At 54.0% G+C, this 17,826-nt stretch overlaps 1 protein-coding gene across 1 annotated transcript; it reads left to right on the forward strand.

The window, feature by feature from the left end:
- Nucleotides 1-140: 140 nt before the first annotated feature.
- On the forward strand, nucleotides 141-17,435 carry SLC41A1 (solute carrier family 41 member 1). Its single transcript, XM_029962571.1, has 10 exons — nucleotides 141-1,269; nucleotides 6,645-6,752; nucleotides 10,301-10,372; nucleotides 10,850-10,994; nucleotides 11,092-11,238; nucleotides 12,037-12,184; nucleotides 12,269-12,348; nucleotides 13,157-13,291; nucleotides 14,051-14,199; nucleotides 14,454-17,435. Exons 1-10 carry the CDS (start codon nucleotides 910-912, stop codon nucleotides 14,637-14,639), a joined length of 1,530 nt encoding a protein of 509 aa, XP_029818431.1. The 5' UTR covers nucleotides 141-909; the 3' UTR covers nucleotides 14,640-17,435.
- The last annotated feature ends 391 nt before the right edge of the window (nucleotides 17,436-17,826 follow it).

Consider the following 17,826-nt stretch of genomic DNA (forward strand, 5'->3'; position numbering starts at 1 on the left):
CTGACACGGCCCCCTGAGAGGGGAAGAAGAGCCGAGGGGATAGTCCGGGGTGCGTTGAAGTCTGAACCTTCGATGTAGAAATGAAGGAGCTTCTTGTGCTGCCGCGGAATCCAACAGAATATCTGTTTTCCTCCCCTGTATTTCAGGTGAAAGGCGAGTTCTTGGAAAGCCGCGTCAAATCCAGGGCTGTCCGAATGCTAGAGCCCACCCTGCAGCCCGCCCAGCTCAGCGAGCGACCTTAACTGGGGACCTGCTGTTGCTCTAAATAAGAGCTGTGGTTGTCTTGTGCTGTCGGGTGAGAAATTCTCCTGGAAGAGGAGGACGACAGACACTTGGAGCTTGCTGGGATTGCTGGCAGAGAGCAAAAGCCAGGCTGAAACAGAGCAAAAAACCCCACAGGAGACTTCAGACTGGAATTCTGCAGGGGCACAGTGCTACTGGGAAAAGCAACAGAAGGTAGCAAAAAGAGCTTTTCCAGGCTGGATCATCTGTACAAGCCGGGTTTTCTCCTTGCCTTGGGTGCCCCATCACAGCAGCCGTGCTGCAGGAAGAAAAGCTGGAAAAAGATGCACTGAAGTGTCACACGTCAAAGAAGGGAAGCTTGGATCCTGCCTTGGAGGCTGCTGTAGCACACAGCGCTGGAGAGGAGAACCAGAGGGAATTAACTGGCCATCATTCCCAGTTCCTGCTCTCTCAGTGGTTGGTGTCCCCCGTTCCTGGACTTTGCTTGATGGGGATCTCTGCTGCAGGAGCAGGCTCTGCACTCCAAGGCAGGCGGGCAGGGAGAGGAGAGGTCGCTCCTAGATGCCGGAAAGGCCATTTGTGTAAGTTCCTGGCAGAAGATCTCTTCTGGAACAGCTGCTGGCTGTAGGCCCACCAAGCCAAGGGTCAGGATAGCCTCTGAAAAGCATGTCTGCCAAGCCTGAGAAGAAGGAGACCCACCAGGCCAACGGGGCTGTGCCTGTGGACCATCTCACCAGTCCGGACCAGGGGCAGCTGGTGGAGCCCTCAGATTTCCTGGGACCTGCTGCAGTAGAAGCAGTGGTGCTGGAGTCCCGTGCCAACGCCAAAGGGGTGCGAGAAGACGATGCCCTGCTGGAAAATGGCAGCCAGAGCAATGAAAGCGATGACACCAGCACACACCAGAGTCCTGAGCCAGCCTCGCCCCTCAAGGAGACCTCCTTTTCCATTGGGCTGCAAGTCCTCTTCCCCTTCCTCCTGGCAGGCTTTGGGACAGTTGCTGCTGGAATGGTGCTGGACATTGTGCAGGTAGGATTGATGCTTCCCTGGCATGGCACTGGGCTCTGAATCCTGTCAAGCCAGGAGGAACTGGAATGCCAAGGCTAGGTCAGCAGCTGGCAACAGGGAGGGAAGGAGACCAGTTCTCTTGGCTGGGGAAGGGGAGACAGGGAGACCTTGGTGATGTGTGGAATGAGGGAAGGAGAGGCCGAGGGCACCCCTGCACAGCTGCACAGCTGTGGCTCAGAGGAGGAGGTCACAACTGGCACGATGTGGCACCTGAGACCACCTTGCATCACAGCTCGAAATGAAGCCCTTCCCTGCTGGTGGCTGGTGACATCCCAGCCCCAGTCACTGGTTCCACTTGTGTCCCTTTTCCATCTTGGGTGTTTGCTGTGCTGTCCCAGCACGCCAGGCTCGTGCCACCACGTTAATGATTCTCCTGCCACAGCGTGTGCTGGACACCTGTGGGGGGGCTCATTCCAAAGCTTGAAGGCCACGTGGCCCCTTCACCTCCTCCTCGTGCTCCTGACGTGGCCAGGGGTGACAGGGCTAAAGGAGTGGTTCCTCCTGGGAGGTGTGTGGAGGTGATCCTTAGGAAAGGCCTGCCAGAGAGCTGGCAGTGACCTCTGGATGAAAACCAACGTGTTACCTTGGCAGGTGATGCTGTGGGAACCCGACAGCCTGGCAGCTTGTTTGTTTTTTTATGTGGGAATGGTGCCTTTGGAAGCTGTGGCTCCTGCACTGGTCTGTAACACGTTTTCCAAGCATTGTGCCTGGCAGCAGAGGAGTTGCTTCACCTCTTCTCCTTTGCCCTGAAAGACAGGCTGGGCAGAGCTGTCTGATGCCCAGCCCAAAGCGGTGACTGAGGCTCAGAACTGGCTCATCTGTGCAGTGGAGGTTTATGAGACTCTTTGGATGGGGGAGGCAGCCATTTTGGAGCTGTGGTCACCCAAAAATGCTCTGCTTGAAGCTCCTCTCTTTGCTCAAGTGAGGTAAACAAGCCCTCGAGTGTTGGCAGAGAAGGGCTCGAGTGTCAGCCCAGGGTGTTACCCTGTGCCAGGGTAAGTCAGTCAGAGGGTTTTTTTGGGCTTGTGGGTGGTCAAGCAGACACTCCTCGTGGTGTCCTGCCCGTAACAGCAATTTCCCTGCATGCCTTTGCACTCTGGTCATCCTTACGGGCTCTCTTGGCCGTTGAGAGAGCTGTGAAGTGACTCAAAACAGGAAAAGCTGGATGTGCTAAATTAATCTGGGAGAGAGAGAGATTTACTGGAATCATTTTCTTAAAAAGAAAGACCTTTCAAGCGTGTTTCCCTCTGCAAAGGTCCCTGTAAACTCCTGCGTGGCTCTTCTGGAAGTCCCCCAGAGCCAGGGATTTGAACCCAACCTAAAGTTTTTCCTGGAGAAGGAGCAGCCCTTCTGGCTGGGAAGGAGTGGGCAGGGCTGGGATACTGCAGCTGAGCCCTGTGTTCTCCTGCCTTTCTTTTTTAGGGCCATTAGAAATAAAACTTTGTAATTCCCGTGTCCCACGAGCAGCTCAGCGTGTGGCTGGGCAGCTTTTCCTGCCAACAGCTCTAACTCCCTTTAGCCTTGGGATTAAATGAGCCATAGGGTGGGGAAAGGGGGATGGGGAGCCTGTTGGCTTGGCTTGGGGAGCTGATCCTGATAACTGGCTTCCAAAGGCTCAAAACCTTGGATGAAAGGAGGAAGCATGTGGAGTGGGTCACTGGAGTCCCGTGGCTTTGGATGCAGCCATGGTTGGTGCTGGCTGGGGGCTCCATACACTCCATGTCCTGTGTTTTGGAGGACTGGACTAATCAGCCAGCTGTAATTGGTCTCCCCACTGTGAAAACAAGCAGCCCTGGCCTTTGGCCATGCTGTCCCATTAACGTGGCCCCGGGAATGTGCCTCTCAGGAGGAGGATTTGCCTCTGCTCCCTCTGGGATCGCAGAGACTCCAGGCCAGGTACATGTGAGTGCCCTGGCTGGTTTTTGTGTACAGTGCAGGACTGTTGGCACAGTCCCCTTTCCCAGCAGAGTCCCTGTTGTTGTTTTCCAGACTTACCAGCTCCCTGGAGGTTCTTTGGATGGACAGGATTTCATACGGATGAGGGAGCCTGCTCCTTTCCCCTGCTTCACCCCCTCTGGTGTTACCATCCCTCCAGGGTGGGTGTCAGGGACTGCCAGTCCTGCATTCCCGTTAGGGCTGCCCATTCCGTGGCATTTTGGAGGGAGAATGCCGGGAGAAGCAGCTGCACCGAGGCAGTCGCAGCTCCGACCTGCAGCAGCCCCTCCCCTGAGCCGTGAATCACCACCCTGCTGCCATCTGAGCAAAGCCAGCTCCTCCTCGTGAGCTGCGAGCCTTCACTTCACACCCAGGGACTGAAATGACACAGCTGAGGGGCAGCTGATCCCCCGGGAATATCTCCCTGTAGGTGCAGAGCTTCTGAGAGGCAGCGGGACCAGAGGGAGCTGCAAAACAGCCCCTGGGGGTTGGTGTTTCATCCAGACCCTCCAGACCTGTCTGGTCTGACCCCTCCAGTGCTGCCCAGCAGACACCAGATCTGCTGTGTCTGGGTAGATCTGTGTTCAGAGGGGCTGTGGCTCAGTAGAAGATAAAGCTGAAATAAGTGAAACCCAGACTGTGATTGTGTCACGTATTATATATGTATCTTATAGCCCGTGCTCCCCCTCTGCAGAGGGCAGGGAGGAGGTGCTGGAGGTGAGGTGCCTCTGCCTGTAATTCTCTCCCACAGCCCTGCTGAAAGGCAGCCAGAGCCCCCTCACTCCCCAGTTCCCCTTTGCATGGAGCAGACTGGATGATGCTGGAGGATCTTTCCCTGAAAACAGCTGATTTCTGCACTTCTCAGAGGGGCTGCTACAGGCAGAAAGGGGTTTTATTATCTTGATGTCCTGAACTTAACGTCTTATTTCCTCTTCTCTTTCCCATTTTGTTGTCTTCCCCAAAACAGCCTGGCCCTGGTTCTCCCCATGGAGCCACATCATGGGCACGTGTCTCCCCAGGGATCTTTGTTCCCTGCAGGAGCCATGGAGGCCTTGGAGCTGTAGGAAATGCCCATAGCCTAGTGTTGTATAACATCTGATATTAAGAAAGTTGGCAGGAGCCCATGGGTCCTGCTCTTTGCAGTGAGCAAGCTGCTGAGGTCTGCAGAAATCTCCTTCTTTTCCTCCCCCAACGGTGGCTTTTATTCCTTTCTCCACGAGCAGCCCCGTCTTGCTCAGGGAGCTGCCTCTGGCACCAGTTTGCAGTGCAGCCTCCCCCTTAAAGGTTAATTTACAAAGCCAGGGTTGGGACAAGGTGAGGGAGGGTTTGAACTGGTGCTGGCTCTTGCCTGATCCTGCCTCTGTGATCTCTGGAGCCAGGAAAGTTTTGCACTCCAGCCCGTGGTCTGACTAATGACGATGTTCCTCTCATTAAGCGGTTCTGGTGACACCCAGCTCGTCCTGCTGGGAAGTGGGAGCGTGGTGTTCGCTGATTGAGTCCTGGATGCTGCTGAGGGAAGTTGTAGCAGAGGATTCACCCGTGGAACACCCAGCAAAATAATCACAGTGACTGCTAAAAATAGAGTGGGGAGAGCCGAGCGCGCCTGGATGTGTCTTAAAGGAAGCACAGCCTGACGTGAGGCTGGGCTGGGTGGAGTGTGTGAGTCTGTGCTCTCCTGCTCTGCTCAGCAGTGAGCACTGAAATCACAGTCACAGAGTCACTGAGGTTGAAAAATCCCTCCAAGGTCACCAAGTCCATCCTGTGACCAATCCTCACATTGTCACCGAGTGCCACGTCCAGTCGTTCCTTGGACACCTCCAGGGATGGTGGATTCTTCTGGAGACTGGGATCCTCAGGAGCAGATCCTCAGAGGGTTGTGGTTGTGCCTGAAATAGCTGGGCAGCTTTTATCCACGTCCCTGGGAGCTGCAGTGTGTGGTCAGCTTGTCGGAGCATCCCAGGATGGTTTGGGTTGAAGGGACTTTAAAGCTCATCTCATTCCACCCTCTCCATGGGCAGGGACACCTTCCACTAGCCCAGGTTGCTCCAAACTGGCCTTGGACACTTCCAGGGATGGGGCAGCCACAGCTTCTCTGGGAATTCTATTCCAGGGCCTCCCCACCCTCAGAAGCATTAAGGGAATTCTTCTGACTGGAAAACACTTTTGGCCTTTGAAGAAAAGTGGTCCCAGTTCATCCATCTCAAGCACTTTTCTCTCTCTTATGGTTTTTCAAATGAGTGCAACTTGAGTGTGGTATTGCAAAGGACCTACAGGAAACTGGAACTTGTTGGCTGAGTGGTGAGGGATGGAAAAATAAACAAAAATGACTGAAATCCTTCCCCAGAGGAAGGTATTAGTCACCCAGAGAGAGTGACTTGTATTTGCTCTAAGGTGTTGGCCCACAGTCTTCCTTGTCCTAGAAAGAAATGCATGTCCCTGCTGAGCCTGGCAGTCTGACACTGCCAAGGAAAGCTCTGGGAGAGGTGGAGCCTCTCCCAGGTAACTTTTGCAGGTACCATTGACAGGTAAAGCTGCAGAGCTGTGATGTTTAATGTGCCCAGCACAGCACCAGCTGCTGGGAGTGTGATTCTAGTGGCCTTTAAGGAGTTTGGCAGCCAGGCAGTGTGGGAAGCAGGAGTTATTTTGGACACAGGGCCTTCTTGCAACACATCCATGACAATACAGAAAGGGGCAGTGAGGCCTGAGGGGTTTTTTAAATGCAGTTGTGAGGTTTTTTGGAGTGGTTTTGTGTTTTCCTGCAAGCCAGCTGCTCTTCTGTAAGGCTGCTCTTACCCTGCAATTACCCTTTGTTTTTTCCTAAATAACTGTGGCTGCCTCCCTCCCTCATCCCAGGGGAGGTGACTTGACTAGAGAGCCAGAAGAGTTAGGAAATACCTGTAATGTAGATGCCAGGTGAGTACCAGGAAAAGGTGGCCACAGTGGGCTGGATTTTGGATCAGGGAGCAGCAATTCTTTGCTCCAAAATGTATTTGTGAGACACACACGTAGGAATGGCTCTCAGCCAAGACTGACCAAGCTTCAGATTCTGCCAAAAATTGCAAATATTGGGCAAAGTCTCTTCCTCTTTCCCTATTTTGGCCTCTCTGTGTGTAAACATTTTGTCAGTTGGGGAATTCTTGGGGGATTTTTCACTGAAAATTGCCAGCTCGGAGCTGGTTTTTAAACTCAGCAGGAAAACGTGGTGCCTGCTACACAAACGTCAAAAATGGTAAAATCACTGCAAAATTCCACGTGTGGCAGCAGGAAGGGACTGGGATGGCTGCTGGGGGCACTGCCAGGTGTCAAAGGTGATGAGGAAGTGCCACCCAGTGCCACTCAGAGCAAGGGTTTGGATCAGCCATGCCGAGATCTGAAGGTCTGTCTGTGTTTTAATCCTGCAGCACTGGGACGTCTTCAAAAACGTGACCAATCTGTTTATCTTAGTACCTGCACTGCTGGGCCTGAAGGGGAACCTGGAGATGACTCTGGCATCCCGCCTGTCCACTGCTGTGAGTATCCAGGGAGCTCAGGGGGGGAGCAGGATGCTGGGTTTGGGAAGAGTGGGAAGGAAAATCTCTGTGTCAGTGACCGCAGACACTGGAGCCTGGAGTTCAGCCTGCTGGGAAGGTGTTTCCATCCCAATGGGCTGATGGGATTTGAAGGTTTAATGGTCCTTAAGCTCTGCTGACAGTTCACTTCCTTGTGCTGGCTGCTCAGGGGCCTGAGGGCACGGTGAGAGATGGCTTTGGAGTGCTTGGATCCAGTTTTTTCCACGAGGGAAGCTGGTGCAGGAATGTTATCAGAGCAGGCTGGAAGGAGCCAGGGTGGGGAGGGCTGGGGAGAACTGTACAGCAAAGCAGAGGGGACCTTGCACTGAGAGCTTGCAGGGGGATTGACAGGCTCTTGAAGTGATGGAGATCTCCTGCTCCTATTCAATGGGATTCCTGTGGAACACTGAGCTCCCTGTGAGGGATGGGGCAGGCTCTTGTGAGCTCCTCGGAGCACTGTGTCAGTCCAGCTGTCAATTAATTGCTTTGTGTTTAAATGTCCCTCCAACACAGCACTCTTGTCTCTGGAGCTGCTGGAGAGAGACCAACACCCTCTCCTGACAGGGACAATAACACTCCTTCCTGCTGCAAGGCATCTTCTGCTTGAGCATGACAGCGACTGCCTGATGTCCCTGTGTTCCCCACGGTGGGAGCTTGGAATTTTACATCTAGAAGGTGTTGGCTGCCTGCTGCCAAGCTTCTGGCTCCTCTGTGCTGAGGAGAGAGTCCTTGCAGCAGCCAGCCTGGCCTCAGCTTTGGCAGTGCTGATGTACCTTGGCTCGAGAGAGCTGCTTGGGAAGTGCTCACTGAGATGTAGGGATGGAGAACTGTCTGCCTGGGTGGCAGCAGCAACCTCCTTCTTGGCATGTTCCCTTCCCCTCAGCCCTCCCCTCCTGCCTGCTGCAGGAGAAGGCACAGCAGAGTGGAATAGGTCCCTGTGGATCTGCTCTCCCAGCTCCTTCCTTCTTCCATCTGGAGCAATGGGGAGATTCCAGCTGTGACACTTTGCTCCTCAGTAGCTCTTGCTGGCCTCTGAGGCCCAAGGTTTTTGGTGCATTCCAGAGCCAACATTTTGGGCTGCTCAGCTCACCACAGCCCCCCGTCCCCCTTGGAGCAGCTCCTCGTGTGAATCCTGAGGAAGCTGCTCCCATCCCCTGAGCCTGGGGCACGTGAGCATCGTGTTCTGCAGGGTCTGAGGTTGCCCCTGGGGAGCAGGAAGGCAAACAGCATTTCCCTGGACTAGCCCTTGGCTTGGCCTGATGATTCCTGCTGACCATGGGGCCACCTCCTTCTTGGAGGCAGCCCTTGCCCTTTGTTCCCTGAAGGAGCAGGGCCCTGAGCTGCCCTGGGAATGGCTGTGCCAGCACTGCCTGGCAAAAGCTGGGCTGGGGCTGCTTCCCCTCAGGCCTGGGCTCCTCTCCCCAGGCACTGTGGGGAGGGCAAAGCTGCTGGGAGGCCCCACACTGCCCCTGGCCCAGCTGTGCTCCAGAGCCAGGGCCTGCAGGAACAGAGCCTGAGCTTTGTTTGCCCCTTCGTTCTGGGAAACAAATCCCTTTGTTTTATTCATTCTCCATTGTTCAGATCCTGACAGGATCCTTGCTGTCCCACAGGCTCTTCTCCCTCTTGGCCTTGCCCAGCTTGCACTTTCTGAGCATGGGCTGGTCAGGGTGAGTGCTTGGCTCTCCTGGGACAAAGGCAGAGTGGCACTTGTGTGTCTTCTTCCCTCCTGGGGCTGGCACAGAGCAGTGTTGGGGAAGGCTTGGCAGAGAACCAAAAATGTGGACAGTCAGCAATGCAAAACTTTGCCCCATCTGCTCTGGTGGCTCTGCAGGAGGGTCACGAGGACACCAGCACAGAGAGCACCCACCAGCTTGGTCTCCTGGTGCCTCGTGGCATCAGCCTTGTGGGCCAACAGGCAGGCTCTGGCCTCTGCCTCCCTTTGCCCTGGCTGCCTCCACATGGATCCCAGAGCCTTGCTCTCTGCCTCCTTAAAATCATGGAATCACAGAATCATTAAGGTTGTGAAAGAGACCTCCAGAGATCATCAAGTCCAGCCTCCTTGTGTCTGTGCATGGTGGGACAGGGCAATCTCTTGGGCTTTCCTTTTCCCCCTTGCCCTGCCCATCCCTCAGTGTGGGGTCCCACGTGCAGGCGTGTGGGGGGAGCTCCCCTCTGACTGGAGCTTCCCGGGGTGGATCCTGTGCTCTCTCCACAGGAAAGCAGCCCAGAGTGGTTTCTCAGACTGTGGGGTTCTAATTAGTGCTGCATTAAGGCACCTCAGACATTCCTTTCACAACTAAGAAGCAAAACTCTCCCATTAGTTAAAGGATTTAAATCCTCTTGGCAGTGACTACAGCTAGGTTGTGTTAATCCCAGCCTAATTGCCATGTGGCTGGAATTTTAAGGTCAGGCTTCATATGGAGCTGAAATTCCTGTGCTGGATGTGCTACTCCAGTCAACTTTTTGTTGGTTTGCCCCCATTCCTTCCTCCTCTCCACTAAAGTGCCCAGAATAATTCACTCCAGAGCTGGGGGCATCTCACTGCTGGTTGAACTGAGCTGGCAGCTCTCAAGCACATGCAGCAAGGAGAGCAGAGGGATTAGCTGATCATTGACTCCTGGTTTTCTTGTTTTGTTTTCCTTTGCTGGAGGCCAGCAAGGAAACCTGAGAGGAGGAAATTGCTGCTGCCTTGTTGTGCAGAAGTTTGATGCTGTCAGCCAACAGCTCCAACGCACATTTGAGCCTCTCCCTTGCTTCATCTTCGTCAGCTTCTAATAATACAAATTAGGCCTAAGTTTATGTGCCCTGCTTCTCCATTCTTCCATAAAAAGCCCCAGGAGGTGGTAGGGAAGAGCAGAGCTCGTGCCCTGCAGTGACTGCAGCCACTCTGCTGGGCTATTCTGGATCGCACTCCAGGGAATTAAAGCAACTTTCCGTCTCTCCTGGTTATCCTGATTAGCATCTCCCGCAGCTGCAGCGGTGCCAGGTGACCCCTGTGCCATGGCTGCTTCCTGCCAGTCCATCCCCCACGTGGCACTGGCCTTGTTTACTCAGCTTTTACCCGAAACAGGGGTTTTTGCTGCCAGCTTCCTCTGCCCACGTGCTGCTCTGGCCTCGCTGCGTGTCGGAGCAGGGGCACACAGCTGACCTGGCACCCCTGCTTCCCTCCTGCCTGGCTGACCTGAGGGGCAGCATGACCCAGCTGGGCCTGAGCCAGGCTTGGCTGGATCAGAACTGGGGTGGGTCAGTGAGCAGCAGTGTGTGACTGCAAAGGGACAGGGGGGATCTCGGTGCTTCTGCAAGGTTTCCATCGGGTAAATCCAGAGTAGCAGCTGGAAGAGGTGCTGTAGTTACCCAGGGTGCACAGCCCAAGGGACAGTCACAGCCTGGGCCCCAGCTGGCCCCTCACACCTGCAAACACACCTCTGCAGAGCTGGGAGGCAGGAATTTCACTGTTGGCATTTGCAAAGTGGTGTCAGTCTTTAATGATATTCCATGTCCTCTTGCAGGCTAATATTGGCCAAATGGACACACCCAAAGAGTTCTGGAAGATGATAACAGGAAACATGGCTCTGCTACTGGTAAGAAAAAGGGAAAGGAGAAGGAAGTGGAATATTGGTAGCTGGTGCAAGCTCAACTCTGGCAAATGCAGAAGGTTTAAATACCTGGGTTTGCTACTGACTGTCAATATTCTGCATCTAACAGGGAGGCAAATGGCACCTTTTTGTCCCATCATCATGTTTGCCCTACAGGTTAGACTTGGTGTTTCCCTGCTGGATTCTAATCCAGCTGACATGGGACCCTGGGTGGTGCTTCTCTCTTAGAATCCTAGAACAGAATCCCAGGATGGTTTGGGTTGGAAGGGGCATTAAAGCTCAGCTCATTCCACCCCCTGCCACGGGCAGGGGCACCTTTCACTAGCCCAGGTTGCTCCAAGCCCTGTCCATCCTGGCCTTGGACACTTCCAGGGATGGGGCAGCCACAGCTTCTCTGAGCAACCTCTTCCCTCCCCCTGGGACTGTCTGCTCTCCTGGTAACCCTCTGGCCTCCATTTCCAGGTTCAGGCCACCGTGGTTGGCTTCCTGGCCTCCATCGCCGCCGTGGTGTTCGGGTGGATCCCAGACGGGCACTTCAGCCTGTCCCACGCTGTCCTGCTCTGTGCCAGCAGTGTGGCCACTGCCTTCGTTGCTTCCCTTTTTCTGGGTGAGAGACAGATGCTGAACGCCCTCTGTGCACCTCTGCCTAAAATGCTTGGCTTCCTTTGGCTTCATCCTGCTCTTTTCCCTCTTTTTGCCTCTAGGAATGATTATGATTGGGGTCATCATTGGGTCCAGGAGGATGGGGATCAACCCTGACAACGTGGCCACACCAATTGCTGCCAGCCTGGGGGATCTTGTCACCCTGGCTCTGCTGTCAGGAATCAGCTGTGGCTTGTACAAGGACTTGGGTGAGGAGCAACAAAAGGCCTTTGCCTGGTCTTTCCCTGTGCTGCTGTGTGTCCACTCATCTCCCCCTCTTCCTTTGCCCTTTCTGTCCTTGGGGTGTTCAGGATTCCTGGTCTAGAGCTCCCTCAGTTTGTGAGATCTAGTCAGACTGATGAGGGGAGGATATGGACTTTCTCAGTGCCTTGTAGCTGCAGACACTCTTGGCAGGGACCTGCACACTTCCCTCTCAACAGGTAAAGTGGTCAGGAAGGGGTTGTCCCCTTCCAGGTGCCAGGGGCTCGTCTGTGGCTGAAGCACTGGGAGAAGGAAGGTCTGGATTTCATCTGCTGTGCAGTCAGCACCAGCTGGGGATCCTCAGTGCAGGGCTGCAGCTGCAGACTCTCCACTTCCTCCTCCTTCCCTGGGGCCGGGATACAGGGATGTGACTCAGCCAGGTTCATCCAGAGGTGAAGCAACACTGGGAGATCCTGCCCGGGAGCAGAAAGTGGGAATGAGCAGTTGAAATGGAAGAGCAGTTGAAATGGAAATGTTGATAAACAGACCCAAGTGTTGTACTCACAGCCCTGTGCCCCCAATGTTGTACTGACACCCCTACCAGTAGAACTCCCACCCCTGTGAGTACACCAGGAGGAAGAGGGACCACGTCCTGCAGAGTTGAGGCTGGACTGGCCCAGTTTCCCTGCCCTTCCTGGCATTCCCAACTCCAGCAGCCTGTGGCCAGGCTTGCTGAGCTCTGCTGAAGCAGCACCTGCCTCACTGCAGTGGGATGTGTCCTTGATATCTCTCACATTTCCCCCCAGAGAGCAAGTTCTACGTGAATCCCCTGGTGTGCGCCCTGTTCTTGGCTCTGCTGCCCATCTGGGTCTTCGTTGCCAGGAAGGATTCAGCGACCTGGGAGGTGCTTTGTTCCAGCTGGGAGCCCGTTGTCATCGCCATGGCCATCAGCAGGTGGGAGGCTCCCTGTCCCCCCACCCCACAGCCTTATTCCTTGGGAGAATTCCAGCACTGACCCCTTCAATCTTCCCCCTGCAGCGTTGGGGGGTTGATTTTGGACAGGACGGTCTCGGATCCGAACTTTGCTGGGATGGCTGTTTTCACACCAGTGATCAATGGTGAGTCCTTCCCACCCTGGCTGGGCTTGCAGCTCTTGGAGGCTCTTGGCAAGCAGTGGAGTTGTCCCCTGTGCCTTATTTCAGGCAGGTTAAGGACAATGAATCCCTTTTGGATGCCAGTGAGGCACTGAGCTTTGACTCAAGCTTTACAGCACCGTGGCTCCCCCCAGTGCCAGCCTGTCACTGAAAGGTGCCTGCCCTGGGAGGCTATTCCCTAACAGACACCTTTCCAGGGACCTCTTCACTTCCTCATTCCTCCTGTATGGTGGGACACCCCCATCTTCCAAAATATTTACCTTGTGGCACCTGGCAACACGGAGATTTGTATTTGCACCTGGGAGTCAAGAAATCCAATTGCTTCTGGTGTAAAGCTTTGACCTCCTTTCTGCCTAATGAACCAGAGAAACTCCCTTTTTTTAATTACTTTTTCCAAGAAATGCAGTTAATTCTGAGCCAGTGCCTCTTGTGCCAGTGGATTTCACAGTTTCATTACACCTCATGTGAAAAATAATAGTTTTAAACTTCCTGTGTGTGTTTTGCTTGTCTGACTCATCATTTTAGTTTCACATATTTCTTCCAACCCAAGCTGCAGTAATAGAATGGCATCTATTTTACTGAAGGGCCTGAAGGGAAGCCACAGAACAGTGTGCTTTGTCTGAGCTCCTTACATCCTGCAAAAGTGGAATTCGGGTCAAAAATAGACTGCCCTACATTATCCCAGCACCTGGCAATTCCAGATCTGCTGGTTGTTGAAAACAGCTCTTCAAAGTGTTTGACACATCACCTTCCTCTCTCTCCTGACCTGCAGGTGTGGGTGGCAACCTGGTGGCAGTGCAGGCCAGTCGCATCTCCACCTACCTGCACATGAGTGGGATGCCTGGAGAGAGCTCCAAAACAGTCCCTTGGAAGTGCCCCAGCCCTTGCAGCACTTTCTGCAGCTCAGGTATCTGTGTCAGCCCTTGAAATATGTTGTACAGGAAAGGGTGGCCTGTTGGGAGGCAGGTGTGGGGCAGAGCACAGCCCAAATTCCAGCACGTTCTGGCACAGAAGGTGGGCAGAGGTTGTTACTCCTAGATAAGCTTGATAGCCTGCAGTCTGGGGCACAGAATCCCAGAATGGTTTAGGCTGGAAGGGACCTTAAAACCCATCCAGTCCCACCCCCTGCCATGGGCAGGGACACCTTCCACTGTCCCAGGTTGCTCCAAGCCCCATCCAGCCTGGCCTTGGACACTGCCAGGGAAGGACACTTCCAGGGTCCCGGCCTTCTGGGCCAAGGCTGGCCCTTAAGAGCAAGGAGAGGGAACAGATCTCCAGTGTGGGGATGATCTGTCAGAAAACTAATCACCAGACAAGGTACAGGCAGAAATCCAAGGAAATTCAGTGTTCACAGTAAATTCTTGAGAGCTCTGTGCTGAGCACTCTGAGGTGGGACGTGGCAGCTGAGCTCTGAGACAGCTTTTACTCTGGGGACAGAATGAAACTCTCCTTGGTGCAGAGTCCTTGTGTATCCTGATGGTTGGGGCAATGCTCAGAGTGCTGCCTTCCAGCCCAAATCTGCAGTGTGGGAGCAGGGTCCAGGGTGGTGGCCTGTGCTTCTGCTTTGGCCACAGTTGTGCTGCCTTGTCCCCCCGAGCCCAGCTAAGCTGCAGAGCTGTGTGTGCAGGCCTGTCTCAATGTGCTGCCCCTCTCTGTCCCCCTGCAGACGTGAACTCCCGCTCTGCCCGGGTGCTCTTTCTCCTGGTGGTGCCTGGACACCTGGTTTTCCTCTACACCATCAGCTCCATGCAGGGGGGCCACACCACGCTCACCCTGATCTTCGTGGTGTTCTACATGACAGCTGCACTGCTCCAGGTGAGTGCAGCCCCTCGGGGGGCTGAGCCCCCAGCCTGGGCCAGGGGACACTGCCACGTCACCTGCACTGGGAACTGCTCAGTCAGTTGAGTTGTAGGTCCACAGCACTCGGGAAGGGGGTTCTGACCCCTCACCAGCACCACTCTTTGGGATGTGGCTGTGCTTCTGTGAGCCAGACTTTTGCAGAACTGACCTCTGGGATTGCAGAGCTCGGCATCTGTGGCTGACGTGGCTCTTCCCTTCCTGCCTGCCAGGTTCTTATTCTGCTCTACATCGCTGACTGGATGGTGCACTGGATGTGGAACAGGGACCTCGACCCAGACAACTTCTCCATCCCATACCTGACAGCCCTGGGGGACCTCATTGGAACAGGGCTCCTCGCTGTCAGCTTTCACATCCTCTGGCTCATCGGGGACCGGGACTCTGATGTGGGGGATTAGCTCTCCCTGCTCCCCCCTTCCCACACTCCTCCTCCTCTTTTCATTTCTTGTCGCTTTTTTTCTCCACCTTTACTCTTCTTTGCTTCCTCCCCACACCCTGTCTCTGTCGAGACTTCATCTTTAGTACTGGAATTCTCATTATTTTCAATGGGAATTTTATGGGGTTTATATTCCAAGCCCGGTTTGTACAGAAAAATCTCTCTAGTTTTAGGAAGGACAAAAAAAAAAAATAAGTGTAACGAGACAATCACCAAGTGCAATTTTGTAGGAGCTGTGTCTGAACCAAGGTTACAGTGAAGTTCCTGGTCAGTCAGATCGTGCAAGGAGCCCACCCTGCCCCACTCACTCAAGGTCAAGGGCTGCTTTTTCGCTTCATAAGCGTTTTAAATCCTGGAGCTCAAGTTCAGGTTTATTTTACTGAACTGGCACCTCCTAGCAAAGTACAACCTCATGGAGGAGGGCATGGGGCACCTCCTGCCTTCTCTGCCCTGACGCCCTCCTGCCTTGTGTCGGCTCTCTGAAGCTCCATCCCATGCCCAGCACCCAAAGGCTGAGGGAGTCTCTGGGAGAGGGATGAGTGAAGAAGGTGAGGAAGGGTCCTGTGTGCCCACAGGGAAGTGAGTGATCTTGGCATTGAGGACTGCAAAGCCCCCAAGCTTGGCCATGAGCAGGCTGGTCTCTGCTGGCAGATCTAGTCTCCCTTTTGCCAACTGTCCAGCAGCATCTCACACTGCTTGTTCTGGCTCTATGAGCTGAGTTCAGCTGCTCTGTGCTTCGTCCTAAGGGGCTGTGAGCTCTTCCCATCCATCATCCCCCTTCCACCTGCCAGTGCTCCACTGGAGGATCTGCTGGAGCCCTCATGGATGCTCTTTGCAGCCTCTCCTTCTTGCTGCTGTGGGCACAGCACCGTTTTCAGGGCAGTCTGCTCAGTGCTGTTGACTTTCAGGAAGGGGTGGATGGAAAAATAGCTCCTATTTTGTGTGTTCAGATTTTTTTTTAGTTGCTGAGTGCTGCTGACAGACCCAGGGCAGCCAGGAAGAAGCCACCCAGTGCCTCTCTCAGCTGAGCCTGAGGTGTTTCAAGCTGGTCAGCATTAGGCTTTTGGTGCCTGTTAGAGACAGACATCCACCTTCAGCCATGGGATTCCTCCCTCTGCACAGGCACCAGCTGGAGAACAGGTCAGCAGGCACAGCCGGATTTCTGGAGCCCTGGCTCTTGGTGCAACTCTCAGGAGAGGGCTGGAGCACAGGCATGTAAAATCTAGGACTGGGGTGACAGCCCAGCTTGGAAGTGCTGGCTGAGCACTGGGAGTGCAGGCTTCGCTTCCCTGATTCTTCCCCTCCTGCTTTTTGTGCTGCTTGGCTCAGCAATGGCTGAAATACCTTCCCTTCCCCTGTTTAGTCCATGTTGGAAAGGCTCTTGCACAGCCTGCAGTGACACAGTGAGAGGAAACCCCGTGAGCAGCTCTAACCAACTCCCCCCATGGCAGCCCCAGAGACAAAATGAAGATGGGGTCTCTTTGCCTCTCTTTTATAGGGTTTGGCTGCTGTGGCCACGCCCCCTGGGCGGGACTACTGGTTCACTGGCCACTCAGTGCCCTGCTAATCCAGAGTGACTGATGCTGCAGCCAATCAGATGTCTGGTATGCCTGGTGTGGGCGGGCCCCTGGTTTGATTGACAGCCTGGCCACATGGCACTGGCTGGAGGGCTCCGGGCGCCATGTTGGGCACGGAGCAGAACCTGAAATTTGGGCGTGGGTTTGGGGTTGTCTTCTTTGCCTTCTGCTTTAAACCTGTTCCTCCCACTGCAACATGACTATCCTTTACTGGTACCACTTCCTCCTTTTGCTTAACTTCCATATTTCTCACACAAACCAGTGCTTGTCTCCTCCCTTTGGCTGTCTGGAAGGCAGCCCAGTTGTGGTGCTGGCAGCGCTGATCTTCACCCAAAATAACTCCAGGTGGGGACATCTGCTTGTTAGTCTGGGCAATGCCAGACCTACCTGAGCTCTACAAAGCGCTGCCTAAGTGGAGACAGCTTTGCTTTTTAGGCAGGGAGCGATTCCTTGGGGGCAGTTCCTGCCTCTCCCAGAAACCAGAGCCAATGCACCCGAGGGGGCAGGTCGAGACCAAAGTCAGTCTGTGCCATGTCCCGTGTGGGAGCAGCTCTGATCCTCCTCTCCACCCCCCCCCCCCGGTGACTTCTCACACATCTCATCTGGCCAAAGCTGTGCCCAAAATAACCCAAAAAACCCCAACCACAAACCAAACCCCAACTGCGCTGCTGTGCTGAACTCTCGGCCCAGAGAATTCTGGAACGTTCTCTGCCGCCCACACGATTTCTCTGCCTGATGTTGAGGAATAGATACGAGACTCCCTTCCATTAACACTTCAGCTTTTAGGTGTATGTGGAGAAGCTCTCCTGGTCTTTTAGGTGTCACATCACTCTTCACTTCTCCAAGAAAAGAGGAACAATCTGCCGCTCGTGGTCTCCTGTGCAGAGACCCCGAGGGGTGAGAGCTGCTGGTCCCTGTGTTATATATGGTATAAAGGTGTGTTTGGGGCAAGGGCAGGGAAGAATCTAACTTAAAACTGAGGAATACTGATGGAAAAACCTCTTCCCACTGGTTGCACTCAAATGCATGCCTACTCTACAGCTGCCTGCAGATGAAAATCCTGGTCTATTCTTTTATTAAAGGAAAAAAAGACTGTCTTAATTATTTATAGTTCCTATAACTGACAGATGTCAACTTAACTGATAAATTATATTTGGTTAAATAAAGATTACATTTATTTATGTGGACTGCTGTGTGTTTCCTCCTTATGCCTTTGCTTGGTTCAAGGTCCCTCTCACCTTTTGCAGCTTATTTTAGTTCAGGCTGAAGCTCTTTTGACACACAGTGGCAGGAGAGTTATGAAAAGCAATTAAATTGCTCGGCATGAAGCAAAGTGGGATTAGTGTAAGTGCCAGAGTACCTGGACCTGGCCTTGGTCAGGTCCCAGGAGCTCGTGGGGGGTCCCAGCAGGAATCTGGGTGTTTGTTCTGGATACAGAGCCCAGCCCTGGCTCCCTGAGCGCTGCCTACACGTGGCCTCTGCCTGTGCCTGTTGATGAAGGTTTGTGGGTCAAAAAGGTTCTGCAGCTTTTGGGGCACCCTGAGCCCCTGGATTTGCAGGAATTGCTGGCTG

Source organism: Manacus vitellinus, unplaced genomic scaffold (genome assembly GCF_001715985.3).
Source record: "Manacus vitellinus isolate BGI_N305 unplaced genomic scaffold, ASM171598v3 scaffold_47_pilon, whole genome shotgun sequence".
Taxonomy (NCBI): domain Eukaryota; kingdom Metazoa; phylum Chordata; class Aves; order Passeriformes; family Pipridae; genus Manacus; species Manacus vitellinus.

Bases quoted from the DNA above. Each gene is read 5' to 3' on its own strand.
- SLC41A1 (XM_029962571.1), top strand. From the start codon at position 910: ATGTCTGCCAAGCCTGAGAAGAAGGAGACCCACCAGGCCAACGGGGCT. The intron at 1,270-6,644 runs GTAGGATTGATG...TTAATCCTGCAG, and splicing joins TGGTGCTGGACATTGTGCAG to CACTGGGACGTCTTCAAAAA. The intron at 12,185-12,268 runs GTGGGAGGCTCC...TTCCCCCTGCAG, and splicing joins ATCGCCATGGCCATCAGCAG to CGTTGGGGGGTTGATTTTGG.